Here is a 17,217-nt window from a genome sequence, read left to right as displayed (position 1 = left end):
CTGCCATTGTGTGATTTCTGTTCTCATCCTGAAGCAAAGTTCTTAACCTGAGGTACTATTTCTGAGTTAGCGGAGTCTGTAACCTGAAGCATCTGTAACCTGAAGCGGTACAGTGGTTACCCGAGGTACCACTGTAATTTGTTATGTGCAAATGGCTTTAGATACCTGTTAGGTCCATAAATTACCATATAGCATATATTCAACACAAAAAACAGTGGCAATTTGTTGTTGACAAAGGACAGCTGGACATATAAAGGGCCCCATTACCTTCAGTAGCTTAGGGCCTCGTCAAACCTAAATCCGGCCCTGGCCATTGGCCTGATCTAACAGGCTCTTATTATGTTTATTTATTTACTTACAGTACCTCCTACCGCCTCCCCTCCCGCCGAAAATAGGTGCCAGAACTCATCAATAAGTTGTTACAGTAAGTTGCCGGGCAACTCGGAGCAGCCATGAACAGATGCTGTTTTGACAGCAGCTGAGTTCACTCCCCGCAGAGGTGCTAAAAACTATGGCAAGCTTTTTTACCACATGTGGTGGACCTGCCGCAAGGTGAAAGACTTCTGGGAAAAGATTTATAATGAATAGAAAAAAATGTTGACACATACATTTATAAAGAAACCAGAGGCCTTTCTTCTTGGAATAACAGGTTTGGAATTGCCCAAGAAAGATGTTAAATTATTTTTGTATGCCGCAACTGCTGCTCGTATTTTACTAGCAAAAATGTGGAAAACCCAAGAATTACCAACGGTGGAAGAATAGCAGATGAAGATGATGGATTTTTCGGAGCTAGCTGACCTAACCGGAAGAGTCCGTGACCAGAAGGAGGAGGAGTATCAGGAAGAATGGACAAAATCTAATGATTACTTAGTTAAATTTGTTAAGTTAAACTAATGGGAAATAGCTTGCAGGAAACAGATTGGCTTAGGAATTTATATAAGTTAAGTGATGTTTAACATGTTAAATTTTGAATTGAACAGATATAAAAGGATGTTAAATGATTAAGTTAAGTTTATAAGAACTTTGATTAGGAGAGCCGTTAAAAAGATATGCATTGAAATTCAACCAAGGGGAAGCGAGGAAGTCACATAGCAATGTTAATAAGTGTAATTTTAATAAAGTTATGATTTTTGTTTGTTTGTTTGTTTGTTTGTTTACAATTTTGTGAAAATCAATGAAAAAAATTGGGGGGGGGGGAAACAAACTATGGCAAGCTGTCTCCCTAGCTGGTTTGAGAATCACTCCCTGGTTCTGGTGCAGACCAAATAAATGTGTCCCCTCATCCCCCATTCTCTTAGATTCAGGCAGGTGATTTGGGGGGTTTCCTTTAAAAAGCTCAACAACTTTTGGGGTGTCCTGGTTTTTACTTTTTGAAAGATGGCATCTACTTTTTGAAATATGTGCAATGGGAGAGGCCTGGCTAGAAAGATTAAAGCCTGTTGCTGCTACACAGGAAACGGATGGACAAAGTAGGAACTGGCCTGTAGCTTGACCAATCACTGGGAAGAGTGGCAAGGAGCTAGGTGGAGTCACAGATCTAAAAAGAAAGAAAAAAAAAGTGTAGACTTGCACAAACTGGCCAGCTTCCATTCTGACTTGAAATGTTCATTTTGGGCTTCTCAAAATGTACATAAAGGCAAGTACGTAAAAGCAAGAGGGGGTGTGCCAGCCTGCAATGGGGCCCACCTGAGAGGTGCGCCAGAACTGCGCTCTGTTAATTTATATGAATATTTATATATTGTCATAAAAATATATCCAAGCGGTTTACAGCAGCGAAACATAAATCCGTACAAGAAAAGCCACAAAAAGTTGAAAGCAGACATTGATTAACCATGGTGGAAGGATGTCTTCTTAATTGCCTGCTTTCTTATAATCTCATCTCTTTTATACACAATTGATCACTGCACTCATCTCCTCAGGAGGTTCATTCCATATGGTGTGGAAATCAGGCCTTTGCAGATCCCTCTGAAGCCTTTTATCCCAACTCGATCCCTGAGATCATCTGCAAGAGCACCACTGGTCATTCCTCGAGTTGGTGAGGCTCATTCAGTGGCGTAGCGTGGGTTGTCAGCACCCAGGGCAAGGCAAGTAATTTGCACCCCCTAACCCGTGGATTTGCGCCCCCTAACCCGTGGATTTGCGCCCCCTAACCCTAACCCCCAGATGTTGCGCCCGGTGCGGCCGCCCCTCCCTGCACCCCCCACGCTACGCCACTGGGTACAGTCATGACCGACTCTGGGGTTGCGGTGCTCATCTCGCTTTATTGGCTGAGGGAGCCAGCATACAGCTTCTGGGTCATGTGGTCAGCATGACTAAGCCACTTCTGGCGAACCAGAGCAGCACATGGAAACGCTGTTTACCTTCCCGCTGGAGCGGTACCTGTTTATCTACTTGCAGTATGACGTACTTTCGAACTGCTAGGTTGGCAGGAGCAGGGACGAAGCAACGGGAGCTAACCCCACCGCGGGGAATCGAACCGCTGACCTTCTGATCGACAAGTCCTAGGCTCTGTGGTTTAACCCACAGCACCACCCCACGTCCCGGGGGAAGAGAGTAGGAAATACTTTTTTTGCACAAACATAATAATGGGCTCATTTGACAATAACAAGAAACCAAGACTTACTACCACCATCCCTGTATTGTGGAATACTCTGCTAGCTGGTTTTCAACAGGCACCATCTGTCCCAACTTTTAAATACCTTATTTTTCGCCCTATAGGACTCACCGGCCCATAGGACGCACCTAGTTTTTTGGGGGGGGATAAAGAATTTTTTTTTATTCCACCCCCCAGTCGCGGGAACTCCCGCAGGGCTCCCTAGGCTGGGGATAGCGTCCCGAAGCACAGGGCACTCTGCTTCAGTGCACCCCACGCTCCGGGCAAGCAGGCTGCAATCCGCAGCCTAGGGAGCCCTGCGGGAACTCCCGTGGGCTCCCCAGGTTTACGGATAGCTTCCTGAAGCCTGGAGAGAGAGAGGGGTCGGTGCGCACTGACCCCTCTTGCTTTCCAAGCTTCAGCGAAAGCCTGCATTCGCCCCATAGGACGCACACACATTTCCCCTTCATTTTTGGAGGGGAAAAAGTGCGTCCTATAGGGCGAAAAATACAGTACCTGCCTCAAACTTTTCTATTCTGCCGGCATTATGCAAGCAATTAAGAACAGATCTTAATAGTTAGCCGATATCTGGTTTCAACTTTTCACGTGGCCTTTATTGCATGGTTTGATGTACAATTGTTGTTAACCTCTCTCATGTTTTTTATGAATAGCAATATAAATATTTTTTTATAAAGAATACACTGAGCCCCACAGTAAATGTAATAGATGTCACCGCATGAGCTCATTGGAAGCCCCCAACAGAGCAAACCTTGGGGTAGATTTGCAGAGCCAGAATAAGTAGCCAAATGTTGCCACACTGAGAAATCAGCTTGTTAGGGTTGCCATCTGACTGAAGAATTCATCATTGACTGGTAGTCTTGTGGAGTGGTAAAAGTCTTCTGGGAAATGATATGTAATGAGTTAAAGAAAATGTTTAAGAAAACCTTTGTTAAAAAACCAGAAGCCTTTTTGTTAGGTATAATAGGTGAAGAGTTACCAAAAGAAGACAAGAGACTGTTCATGTACGCAATGATGGCAGCGAGAATGCTTCTAGATGTCAGGAACCAGACTGAAGCGTATTGCTCTGAGGGAAAATGGTGGGAACCCCCCTCTCCCTCTGCACAAGGGCCTGATCCTGAAGCTCCTCTGGAGCAGGAGGACAGTATCGACCTAGAGCAATGGTTCGAGGAAGGACACAGTTTGGAAACTGACAGCTGGGCGAAGAGCAATTGAAGGGAGAGGAACGGGAAGAGAGAGAGCTGGTTGGATCTCTCTCACCAGAGAGTATGCAGTGCATGAGTCCCAGAGTCAGGCATCTGGATAGGGTAGAATCTCAGAAGGCTCAGTGGTGGAGGGATCACGTGGTGAGGAGACGGGAAGACGGAAGTGTGGGATGTAAGAATCAGGTGCAGTCAAACACAACATTGCTAGAGTAGACATGAAGGTTGTCTCAGTCCTCCAGCCAGAACTTCCTGTTTCCCAGGACTGAGATGAAACTTCCTATGTGTAACTTGGGATGGGCATGGCCTCTCCTGAAGTAGAAAGAACCACAGGCTGGCGACCATCTTGTCCCTCTTGTCTCTATCGATACCATCTTAACCACAGCACTACTAAGATGCACCCTTGGCTCCAGGCCAAGAGAAGAAAAGGGAGTCTTTCTCCCATAAGGAGATAGTCACCACATTTAAACTATCTTCTAACCTTTGAAGTCTGCCTTCTGGGAATCATTGTGTGAACAGATGATTACTTGTGAATAAACGTTTTATACTTTACAGAAGACTGCGTAGCGTCTTTATTTTAGGAGGGATTAACGGGGGAAATACAAGAAAATATTTACAGAGACTCTAACGAGTCTGAGCAAGCTATCTGCTGTGTGTGTGTTTAAAAAAGGGGAATGTTAACTCTGCTGATTTTGTTGAACTTGTAAAGACAAGTTGGGATAGGATATCTTAGACAATATATCCTCCCCCGCATCCCTAAACATCCCCTCAGGAAGTAATTAGAGGGAAGTGGGACGAACTCAACTGGGAGCACCTACACGATGTGAACGGACGCTGAATGTCTGTGCTGTGTTCAATAAACCTCTCTGTTGCTGCCAAAAGAAGAAGAAGAAGAAGAAAAAGAGTTTGGATTTGATATCCTGCTTTATCACTACCCGAAGGAGTCTCAAAGCAGCTAAAATCTCCTTTCCCTTCCTCCCCCACAACAAACACTCTGTGAGGTGAGTTCAGAGAAGTGTGACTAGCCCAAGGTTACCCAGCAGCTGCATGTGGAGGAGCAGGGAAGCGAACCTGGTTCACCAGATTACGAGTCTACCGCTCTTAACCTCTACACCACACTGGCTCTCATACTGCTTTTGCTTTGTGCTGTTATCTATAGAGAGGGGGAAGGTAAGCCTTGACTGGCAGCCTGACACTAGCCCAGAGATGGAAGGAGGGAGAAGTGCCGACCAGAGAAGAATGGCAGACCAAGTTAATGGAATATGCAGAGATGGCGAGACTGGCGGGAAAGATCAGAAACCAGGAAGATCAATTATTTCTAAAAGACTGGAACAATTTTTTAAACATACTTAAAAGACCACTGTAAACAGTTAAAATCATTGGCAGGGATACAATGACACTTGCAGTGTGAAATGAACTTTGGAAACTGAATATATAACAGATAGATAAGGGTAAAATATGCAGGGGAAAAATATTTTCTTAGGAAATTGAACCCATAGAGGGAGGGATGGAAGTCCGAAGGTTCGAAAGAAACTTTTCATTTTAATGCTTTGAAATGGTTACAGTTAAATTGTATAAAATTATGCGCAACCATTAAAAAAGGAATTCTTCATTGACTAATCACCTTCCTTTTTGATCAAGTAAACACATTTGCATATAACCAAAGCCTCTGTAGAATCAGTTGCCTTGTTTGCAATTATAGAAAGAAGCGGGAGATAGCTTACAGTTTAACCGGCAAAATGCTGCCTCTTGAAGCTGGAGTGAAAGGTCACTAGCAAAAATGAGAGACCTTAACTCAAAAGTGTACATAGGGCACCATTCAGGGAGGATAGATGGTGGCTAGAGACTTAAGGCATGGGAGACAAGGGTTCAAATCCCTACTCAGCCAAGAAGCTCGTCACATGACCTTGGGCCAGGCATTCATTCGCAGCCTAAGCTACTTCACAGGGTTGTTGTGAGGATAAAACGTCAAGCTGCCACCTCAAGCTGCCTGGTGAGATGTATATGCAATAAATAAGTAAAATTCCATTCTAAGGGGAAGCGCATCAGATTAAGACCCACGGCCAGGGATCTGTCCTGAGGCGAATACTTACAGCTGTCTTCTTCTTCTGTAAAAACACTGACAACGTAACAGGCATAGACGAAGCCCACCAGCTGGAAGAAGAAAAGATAAAAGGAATCATAATCATAATATTTGCTCCAAGACTAGTGCTTACATAAAGGAATATACTCGCTGTGCACATAGAACAAACAACAGTCAAAACTATATAGAAAGAATAGAACTACCGTATTTTTTGCTCTATAAGACGCACCAGACCACAAAACGCACCTAGTTTTTGGAGGAGGAAGATAAGAAAAAAAATATTCTGAATCTCAGAAGCCAGAACAGCAAGAGGGATCGCTGCGCAGCGAAAGCAGAGATCCCTCTTGCTGTTCTGGCTTCTGGGATAGCTGCGCAGCCTGCATTCGCTCCATAAGACACACACACATTTCCCCTTACTTTTTAGGATGGAAAAAGGGAGTCTTATAGAGTCTGGCTGGATCAGGCCAATAGCCCACCCAGTATCCTGTTCTCACAGTGTCCAACCAGATGCTTGTCCAAAACTCACAAGCAGGATCTGAGTCTAAACACACTCTCTCCCTTCCTGCAGTTTCCAGCAACTGCTATTCAGAAACGTGCTGCCTTAGACAGTGGAGGTAGAATATAACCATCATGGCTAGAAGTCATTGATAACAATATGGCCCATGGATTTGTCTGTACGTGGGGCTACCTTTGAAGGTGACTCAGAAACTGCAGTTAATCCAGAATGCGGCAGCTAGACTGGTGACCAGGAGTGGCCTCTGATACCGTATAACGCCAGTCCTGAAAGACCTACATTGGCTCCCAGTACGTTTCCGAGCACAATTCAAAGTGTTGGTGCTGACCTTTAAAGCCCTGAATGGCCTCGGTCCAGTATACCCGAAGGAGCGTCTCCACCCCCATCATTCTGCCCGGTCACTGAGGTCCAGCACCGAGGGCCTTCTGGTGGTTCCCTCACTGAGAAGCCAGGTTACAGGGAACCAGGCAGAGGGCCTTCTCGGTAGTTGCGCCTGCCCTGTGGAACGCCCTCCCAGCAGATGTCAAGGCAATAAACAACTATTTGACTTTTAAAAGACAACTGAAGGCGGCCCTGTTTAAGGAAGTTTTTAATGTCTGGTGCTGTATTGTTTTTAATATTCAGTTGGAAGCCGCCCAGAGTGGCTGGGGAAACCCAGCCAGATGGGCGGGGTATAAATAATAAATTATTGTTATATTATTAATCTTTTAAAGCTATTCAGGTTGGTGGCCCTCACCACATCTTGAGGGTCTGAACTTGAGGGTATTTGTGGTGTGAAGAATTTCTTCTTCTTCTTCTAGTCTGTCCTGAATCTTTCTACATTCAGCTTCATTGGATAGCCCTGAGCTCCAGAATAACACGAGAGGGAGAATAGCTTTGATTATAGCTTATTTTTTATTTTAACATTTTGCTTTGGGGCTCCTTTGGCTAACTAGTTATCGCTATTGTTAGACAACTGGGAGGAGCGCAGAAAGAAGAAACGCCACGGTGCATCTGCATCAGCACAACCGGACGCCTCCTCTGCCCCAGCTGCAACAAAACATGTCTCTCCCGTATCGGTCTCTACAATCACAGCAGGCACTGTAATTCTCCAACAATTTGACTTCACCCCCAAGGGTGCTCTCCTTCACCGTCTCCCAACAATAGAAACTTTGCCAATCTGCGACAGATCACCCAGAGATCAGCCAGCAGATTCTGATCCACCTTCTACTTACCCATGTCGTACAACATAGAATCGTAGGACTGTAGAGTTGGAAGGGAACCCCGAGGGTCATCTAGTCCAACCCCCTGCAATGCAGGAATCTTAGCTGAATAATCCGTGACAGATGGCCATCCGACCACTGCTTAAAAACCTCCAAGGATGGAGAGCCCACAACTCCCCAAGGGAGACCGTTCCACTTGTGTTAGTCAAGCTGATAAATCTTAATGGGTCAATTTGAGTAAGACTAATATCGGATGCAACCCTATAGATTTTACATAGACACCTAAGAAGTGCTCTTATATCACGACAGATGGTTTGTTCATCTAGTTCGGAACTGTTAACTCTCACAGCAGTCTACCAGGCCAACTTTCTCATCAGCTGGTACTTTGGGAGAAGAACCGTAGGTCCATGGGAAAGCTCTTTAGCAGGGCATCTATCTTGCATGCAGAGGGTCTCAACTTCAGTTCCAGGCATCTTCACTAGGGCTGGGAATATCCATTGACTGAAACCCTGGAGAGCTACTGCCTGTCTGTGTAGACAATACAGAGCCAGATGGACCAATGGTCTGACTTGATATAAGACAGTTTCCTACATTTCCTAAATCCTTTGAGTTGGAGATTTCAGGGACCTTCTGCAATGCAAAACTCAGACTTCATCACTGAGTTGTGGTTCCTCCATAATTTATCCTGGTTTTGGCTAGCCTTCTCAGTGAGCCACTTTCTGAATGTTTGCAGACGCTGCCCAATCTTTCCAGCTTATATTTTACAGAAACTTGCTTTATAAAAGAATAAGATGTTGACATTCCCAGGATGCCTAATGCCATTGTCTCTTCCCGAACACTACAATCACCTGCCATCGTTCAATAGAATCCATTTTGCTCCTTCTGTCAGGCACAAAAGCAAATCCCAACCTTTCCAAAGAATAGACGCCTTCACCCGCATATATTGTTGGCTTGAACTTCCTGGTGTCCATCAGACCAAGGAGAATAAAGTGAGCATTCCGTCATCTTTGCAACTCTTAATAAGAAGCTCAGGAGATTCAGAGTTGGTGAGGCAGCTTTTTTTTGCAAAACAATGTAAAACATTACTCAACCTCTTCAGAGCGGGGCTTTCAGAAGAGACCTGCCAAACCCAAATGCATTCCATAATCCCTCCCACGGAAACCTCATTATCCTGCCTTTTGTTCAGCGGTGTGATGTATGTTTCTCTTGTATTAAAAATGAATGACTCCACTTTCCAGAGTCCCCTCATACATCATTCTGCCTTCCTGCGGTGTGAGTAATTGTTTGGTCCTAATTCCTCGTTAAAGTGGATTGAGTTCACAGTGGAAAACAAATAATTAAGGCCTACAATAACCTTAAAAATGAGGTGCCCGGCAGATCCGGAGGAGCCAGGGATCCTAGTTTGAGATCCTCCTTCCACCAGCAACATTGCACAGACTCATGGAAAGGCACTGAAAAGCCTCTACCTTACGTCTCCTATGTAAGCATTTCAAGAAAGTCGTGGAGATACTTTCACCTGCTGCCAAAAAGCCTGTAGGGAGACCAAGCCATTGGCGCAGATGTGTCCTATACAAATTTTAAACAGACCACAAAACCAAGAAAGCAGCACTGGCATGGGGGCATACCGTATTGCCCCAAATATAAGCCACACCTTTTTCCAAATTCTGACCATGAAAAGTTAAAGTGCGGCTTATATTTCGCGACCTCACGATATCACTGCTGAAACAGCCTAGGATGCCACCATGAGGGCTGTTGAGGGTGCGAGACAATGGTGCCCTTCCCACCCACCAATCCCAAACCTTCCCTGAGCCATCAGAATGAAGGGGGGAAGCAGCGCAGCTCCCCCCCCAGAGAGCAGCCCAGGAGCGTGGGGCTACGGCGTGCTGCCCGCTGCTCCCAAGCCTTTAACTCCTACTGCAGCCCTAGTGAGCGGGGGTTGCGATTGCCTCTGCCATCACCCTATGCAAACCTCCCCCCAGCTGCACCGTGTAGGGCTGGTGCTTCAGGGGGAGTGTCGGGGCCTCTTCAGTCGGGCCCCCCATCATTTCCCAGTGCACTGTGCGGGTTCTGTAGGGACACAATTTTTTGCTCGGACCACATGGTCACCACCAATTTTAAGGGAGTGTCTTATATTCAGGTATCCCCCCCCCCCGGAATTTATTTTATTTTTTTTCAATTTTTTAAATTAATTTTCCAAATTTATAACAGACAAATAAGAAGAAAACATCCCAAAAACAAGCAAGCAAGGAAGCAAACAGACAAACATTAATCCTAACTGTAATAATTCCACTTTTGTTAACATTATTGTGTGACTTCCTCGAATCCCCCGGCTGAATTTCCATATAAATCATTATAGCAGTTTTCCAAAACTATTTTCACATAAAATTTACTTAGTCAATTAACATCTTTCTTTCTTTTCATTTTTTTAAACCATAGTATTCTACAACATCACTTATTTAAATCCTAGGCCAATCTGGTGCTCGCAAGTTATTCTATTTAAGTTATCTTAACATATTTAGCTAAATAGTCTCTAAATTTCTTCCATTCCTCTTGGTACTCCTCCTCCTTCTGGTTGCGGACTCTCCCCCCCCCCCGAATTTTAAAGGTGCGGCTTATATTCGGGTGCGGTTTATATTCAGGCCAATACAGTATTTGTACAGGGGGTTCCAGTGGCAGGGCCTGAGCACCTAACTCACTCCACAGCTGTAGCTGCATCCAGGAGAAAGAAAATGCTGCATCTCTCTCTCTCTCTCTCTCTCTCTCTCTCTCTCTCTCTCTCACACACACACACACACACACACACAGAGCCAATGGATGGCATTGCAGCTATCAAGTTGACAGAGATCAGGTGACATCAATGGCCAATTGGGGTTCCACCTGGTCTTATAAAAGCTGCTGTGACTGGCATGACTGCAGTGTCAGACATTCATTGCTCAGGTGTATGCTAAGCTGCTCAGAGGCAGCCTCTCCCTGCTTGACTACCTATTCTGTCCTAAATGAGGGATTCTGCCTAAATAAATATGCAGCTGAAGCAAAGTCTTTAATCCCCTGTACAAGAAGAGGATGCAGCAGTTTCCAGATGGTCTTCAAACCCTTCAGTGGCTGGAACAAGAAGAGGACCCAGCACTTTCCAGATGGTCAACGCAACCTTTCGGAAATCTACGGCAACTGTGCGTTTCTGGTTTCCATGCAAACACATCATTGTGCAATTTTAGTAAGAGGTTTTTCACACACAGAAAAAGCAACATGACTTGTGAGGAGGAAAGAAAAGGAGGATGTGTCCATTCATCTTGAGGGGTCACCATGGCAAAACCCACCATGTAGAAGGAGCAGAAATGATTATTTATGTATGCAATAACAGCAGTGCGGATACGACTGGCCCAGAGATGGAAAGAAAATACCAGAGACCAGAGACAAATGGACTATGCCAAAATGATGAAATTGACAGGGAAAATCAGAAGCCAGGAAGAGAAGAACTTTAAGATGGAATGGGAAAGATCTACAATGTATTTAAGAAAACACTGTAAACAAGCAAAAACTTTGGCAGGATTTGCGTAATGCTTGTAATGTGTTAAAGACTATGGTAAAAGTGGACTTTTAAGAGAAAATAAGAGAAGCAGTTGAAAAAAGGTTAATAATGGTAACCATGGAAGGGTAGAGGGAGTCGAAGGATTCATGGAATCCTAAACGTTGATGTTGATGTTTAATGTTTGGATTTTAATTGGTAATGTAAAACTTAATAAAAAAGATTGGATGAAAAAACAACAGCACACCATCTAGGACACTACAGTGGTACCTTGGGTTAAGAACTTAATTCATTCTGGAGGTCCCTTCTTAACCTGAAACTGTTCTTAACACGAGGTACCACTTTAGCTAATGGGGCCTCCCGCTGCCACTGTGCCGCCGCTGCACGATTTCTTTTCTCATCCTGAAGCAAAGTTCTTAACCCATGGTACTATTTCTGGGTTAGCGGAGTCTGTAACCTGAAGCGTCTGTAACCTGAAGTGTCTGTAACCCGAGGTACCACTGTAGTGGGCTAAGGCACAGGAGCCTGGGGCAAAGAAGATGCTGAAAAGCCAAGGGAAAATACAACCCCAGACTGTTCCTGATGATTTCTTACCCCAGGGATTGCATGCCCTTTGAGATAGTGGAGGTGAAAGCTTTTAGAGGTATGCAGGTCTGGAGCTGGCCATGGTGCTGAAACAATGACCTGCACACGGTCTTCTTCTTCTTCTTCTTCTTCTTCTTCTTCTTCTTCTTCTTCTTCTTCTTCTTCTTCTTCTTCTTCTTCTTCCTTCTGCGATCCCTCGTAGCCAAGTAAGATTATCTTCCATAAACACGGTTTTAACAATGAGTCTGTAAGTGACTGTGGAGGCCAATTCTGGATCCACTCTTCCTTCCACAGTGGGGACATTGGTTTCCAGGCAGGAGTTGATCATGGTAAGGGTTTGCCAAGCATGCCTTCCTCTTAGCACGTTTCTCCCTTGCGTCCTGAGTTTGAGCTTCTTCAAAGCCCATGACACCTTTGGTAAAGGCTGTTCTCCAACTGGAGCACTCGCAAGCCAGTGTTTCCCAGTTGTCAGTGTTTATACTACATTTTTTTAGATTTGCCTTGAGACAGTCTTTAAACCTCTTTTGTTGACCACCAGCATTACGCTTTCCATTTTTAAGTTCGGAATAGAGTGTTGCTTTTGTGAGCAACATCCAGCATGGGTTTTTTGTTGTGGAAGTGGTGTTTTACTTCTTTGATTTATGACATCCCAAACGCCCAGGTAACAATAACCTAAAATCATCAAGTTCCAAGTGCATTGATTAAATCACCTTCATCTCACATCATCACGCTATATCTGGGGCCACCAAAAGCCAATGAGAAGCAGAATACAGTGGCACCTTGGGTTACATACACTTCAGGTTACATACGTTTCAGGTTACAGACTCCGCTAGCCCAGAAATAGTGCTTCAGGTTAAGAACTTTGCTTCAGGATGAGAACAGAAAACATGCTCCAGCGGCGCGGCAGCCACAGGAGGCCCCATTAGCTAAAGTGGTGCTTCAGGTTAAGACCAGTTTCAGGTTAAGTATGAACCTCCAAAACAAATTAAGTACTCAACCCGAGGTACCACTGTATCTTGCACTTTCTTGGAAGATACCCAGATCCAGGTTTGCTGGGTTTTCAGGGGAAAGATATCTCTTACAATTTCCCCCATGCCTTTCTATGTATGTGCTGTCAGATGTGGCACAATGCTCAGATCCCCACTTTCTCTAGCTGAACGTGTCCTGAACTCTATGAGGAAACTCACCAAAAATCAGAAGCCGGAAGACTGCCCAGCTTCAAAGACCCAAAGCGGAAACTCCGTTTACCTTCCTTTTATCGGCAAGCTTAAACCAAATATCCTTCAATGTAATTGTTTGCCCACTGTATGACACGTAGGAAAGTTAAGTACCAAAATACATTAAGCATTGGACAAAGGATTAAAAATTCATCATTGCCCCAGAAATATGAACCCTGGCTGCTGACATTTATAACTTCCTATGTCCTTGAAAAGGTAATAAGCAACTGGATCCTTCCATTTATTAATTCGATCAGATTATTTATAGCTGACTGTATCCCATGGGCTCAAGACTAGGGTAACGGAAATTTAACCCAGCTACCTTAAATCTCTGCCTAGGAATCTAATAATCGAGTCCATAGGAAATGGACGCCAAAGTCTCTGAATGGCATAAGACAGAAACCAGGATTTTCTGGGCATCACTGAGATTTCACTGGCCTTGAGTAGCATTTTAGGAAATTCTTAATTAGCACGTCACTTATATCCATCTCTGAGAATATAAGAAGTCCTTTCTTACACTCTCAAAATGGAAGGGCAACAAAATGGGATACTAGACTGCTGGTTGTACCTGCTTGCCTCCCAGATTCCCTTTGTGCTCAGGGGTCCTTTGCATTTCTCTACAGCAGTGGTTCTCAACCTGTGGGTCCCCAGATGTTGTTGGACTACAACTCCCATCATCCCTGAGCTGTGGTCTTGCTAGCTAGGGGTGCTGGGAGTTGTAGTTCAACAACATCTGGGGACCCACAGGTTGAGAAAGACTGCTCTACAGCTTTCTAGGGTTGTAGCATAGGTCCAAGGTCCGTATAGTTAAAGCTATGGTTTTCCCAGTAGTGATGTATGGAAGTGAGAGCTGGACCATAAAGAAGGCTGATCGCCAAAGAATTGATGCTTTTGAATTATGGTGCTGGAAGAGACTCTTGAGAGTCCCATGGACTGCAAGAAGTTGAAACTTATCCATTCTGAAGGAAATCAGCCCTGAGTGCTCACTGGAAGGACAGATCCTGAAGCTGAGGCTCCAATACTTTGGCCACCTCACGAGAAGAGAAGACTGCCTGGAAAAGCCCCTGATGTTGGGAAAGATGGAGGGCACAAGGAGAAGGGGATGACAGAGGACGAGATGGTTGGACAGTGTTCTCAAAGCTACCAACATAAGTATGACCAAACTGCGGGAGGCAGTGGAAGACAAGAGTTCCTGGCCTGCTCTGGTCCATGGGGTCACGAGGAGTCGGACACGACTAAATGACTAAACAACAACAACAACAAAGCACAGGTCCAGAAGCATATGAAATACCCTTCTGAACCCTTTCAACATGTCCCCAAGGACACATCCTTAGATAGCAGTTTTCCAAGGCCTCTCGTTGGCCTTGTGCATCTTATTCCTCACTCCTATTCCTTTGACTTTGTTTCCAACACATCCCACTTAGTGATTAAATCCTTTGTTCTGCTTTGACCTCATCCCCCACTGCCTACGACTTTCCAACATAGGGTTTCATCAATAATGAATTACTGTTTATTCAATTGTTTCACTTCTCCTACTTTACCCAAAGAGGTTACATCAGCCTCCCAGCTCATCAGGATCGGAGAGTTTTCTAGAGCAAGCAGAGGGTTTCGGGGAAGAGCACATCATGTGAGCCTGATCTGCTTTCCATGCTAAGCTGTAATGAAAGCCAGCACCTCGGGGATATAGAAAACGCCTGGAAGCTCTGCTACGTTTTGCCTTCTGCATGAAATATGAATGGTATAAAGCCAATAGCAGGAGAAAAATCAAACTCTGAAAGGTCACAGCAGTAAAGCGCAATGCAAAGAAGGAAGCATAACATTGAGGTATGTAAACGTTTAAGTGAATTCATTGCTGATTCTTGCTCCACAGGAATTGACAGGAGCATATAGGAACATAGGAAGTTGCCTTACAATGAGTCAGACGGCTGGTTCATCTAGCTCAGCATTGTCTACTCTGACCAGAAGCCCTCTGAATCTCTCAGGGAATCTCTCCCGGCCCAACTTGAGATGCCAGGCATTGAACTTGAAACCTTCTGCATGCAAATTTCTACCATTTAGCTACAGCCTCCTTGCTTCTCCTTCAAGCAGCTATTATGTTCTGTGGCCACAGTTGTCATGCACCTATGACTTTGCCAAATGAGTCTGAAGACACTGCGAATATACTCATGTTTTCATGCGTACTCTGTTCCCCTTATAATATTACTGTTTGCTATGGGTGCTATGGGCTCTCAGTTTTTGGACAGAAAGAAGAAGACAAAAACAGGATTCAAGATGACCTTAACAGATTGGAGAAATGGGCCTAAACTAACAAAACAAATTTCAGTAGGGATAAATGTCAGGTTCTGCACTTAGGCAAGGATAATCAGCTTCACAAATATAACACGGGAAAAACACGGCTTGTTAGTAGTACATATGAAAAGGATTTTGGGGGTTTTAGTGAATCACAAGCTGAACATGAGTCAACAGTATGATGCAGCAGCAGCAAACAAACAAACAAACAAAAAATAACACTATTCTAGTATAGTGTCCAGATCAAGGGAATTAATAGTACTACTCCATTCTGCCTTTGTCAGACCACACTTGGAATACTGTGTCCAGTTCTGGGCACTCCAATTTAAGAAGGATGTTGACAAACTGGAATATGTGCAGAGGAGGGCGACCAAGATGATCAAGGGTCTGGAAACTAAGCCTTACAAGGAACGGTTGAAGGAGCAGGGTATGTTTAGCCTGGAAAAGAAGAGACAGAGAGGTGATATGATAGCTGTCTTCAACTATCTAAAGGGCTGTCCCATGGAGGATGGAACGAGTTTGTTTTCTCTTTCTCCAGAGGGTAGGATTCAAAACAATGGCTTCAAGTTACAGGGAAGGAGATTGTGATTAAACATCAAGAAGAACTTTCTGACAGTAAGAGCTGTTTGGCAGTAGAGTGGTCTCTCTTGGGAGACTGTGGGCTCTCCTTCCTTGCAGGTTTTTAAGCAGAGGTTGGATGCCCCTCTGTCCTGGATGATTTAGCTGAGATTCCTGCAATGCAGGAGGTTGGACTACATGACCCTTGGACTCTACAGTGGGTCACTTGCTACACTATTACAATGAGGAAATTCCCATTACATGAAGTTATAAGTGTGATCTCAATTTGACTAATTGTAAGATGAAGAAGAAGAAGAGGAGGAGGAGGAGGAGGAGGAGGAGTTTGGACTTGATATCCCGCCTTTCACTCCCCTTAAGGAGTGTCAAAGCAGTTAACAATCTCCTTTCCCTTCCTCCCCCACAACAAACACTCTGTGAGGTGAGTGAAGCTGAGAGACTTCAGAGAAGTGTGACTGGCCCAAGGTCACCCAGCAGCTGCATGTGGAGGAGCGGGGAAAGCGAACCCGGTTCACCAGATTATGAGACTACCGCTCTTAAGCCCTACACTACCCTGGCTCTGATATGTCCTGTTATAGCTTTATTCAAGCTATGATGTGTGGGAAACCCACAAGAAGGACATGAGTGAAATAGCACACTCCTAGTTATGATCCCTGGTAACATGTAATCATCAAAACCAGTACCATTGATAGTCTTATCCTTCACGGATGTCCTTCACATGCTGGGGTTGAAGTCGGCCTGCTACCACTGAGCTAATGAATTTCCTACACAATCACCCCGCCTGCAAAAAATACGTCATGCAGACCTCTTTTTGTGTGTGTTTGTGTGCGTGTGTGTTAATCTGTTCTGTGGAAAAGAGAGTCAATTGCCTTAAAATGTCCCCAAAGTCTTCTAAAGACGAGCATCCTCTGGCAATAGCAAGAATGGATCGGGTGGCAGTGGGCGGAGGGAAATTACTTTTTTCCCGTTGTCTCAGCATGGAAGGCAAAGAGTTTTTGATCTATGTATCACAGCACCATCCATCAAGGCGTTTGCCCACAGGAGAAGATGCTTCAAGGTCAACGTAGGCAGGAAATTATCAAGAGGAGAATTAGGACAATGGAAAGGAGGGGAGCAAGGAAGGGGGGCGGGGAGAACCCATGAGAGACGAAGAGTCCACGGTGATCCAAAAGGTGCTGAACAAGCCTAGCTTGTAATAGACCGAGAATGCATTTTTCCATGATAGATGGGTCCCATTAGAATTCTATTAAAGCCCAACAAATACCTATAAGCGTTACAACTTTTGACCCGCAGAGCCAAATGCAGCCCACCAGGCATGTAGGGCAGCCCACTGTTGAAGGGTCACTGAACCTGCTTTTCCTACTGTCATCTCCCTGTCAACTGCATTAACATGGCAAGTGCTGGGGGATGGG

General features: G+C 44.8%; 1 protein-coding gene across 3 annotated transcripts in view; it reads right to left on the bottom strand.

Annotated features, from left to right (window-relative positions):
- The window catches only part of NKAIN4 (sodium/potassium transporting ATPase interacting 4), a gene marked incomplete at its 3' end in the record, with an annotated part of 97,996 nt that overhangs the window by 10,180 nt on the left and 70,599 nt on the right, over positions 1-17,217 (bottom strand). For all 3 annotated transcript variants that reach the window (XM_081917348.1, XM_081917347.1, XM_081917346.1), the window contains exon 5: positions 5,907-5,967. In XM_081917348.1, coding sequence (XP_081773474.1) covers positions 5,907-5,967 — 61 coding nt within the window. The remainder of the gene's footprint in view (positions 1-5,906; positions 5,968-17,217) is intronic.

This window comes from Podarcis melisellensis, assembly GCF_964234715.1.
Source record: "Podarcis melisellensis genome assembly, chromosome: 6".
NCBI lineage: Eukaryota > Metazoa > Chordata > Lepidosauria > Squamata > Lacertidae > Podarcis > Podarcis melisellensis.
This window is presented reverse-complemented; position numbering and strand designations above follow the sequence as displayed.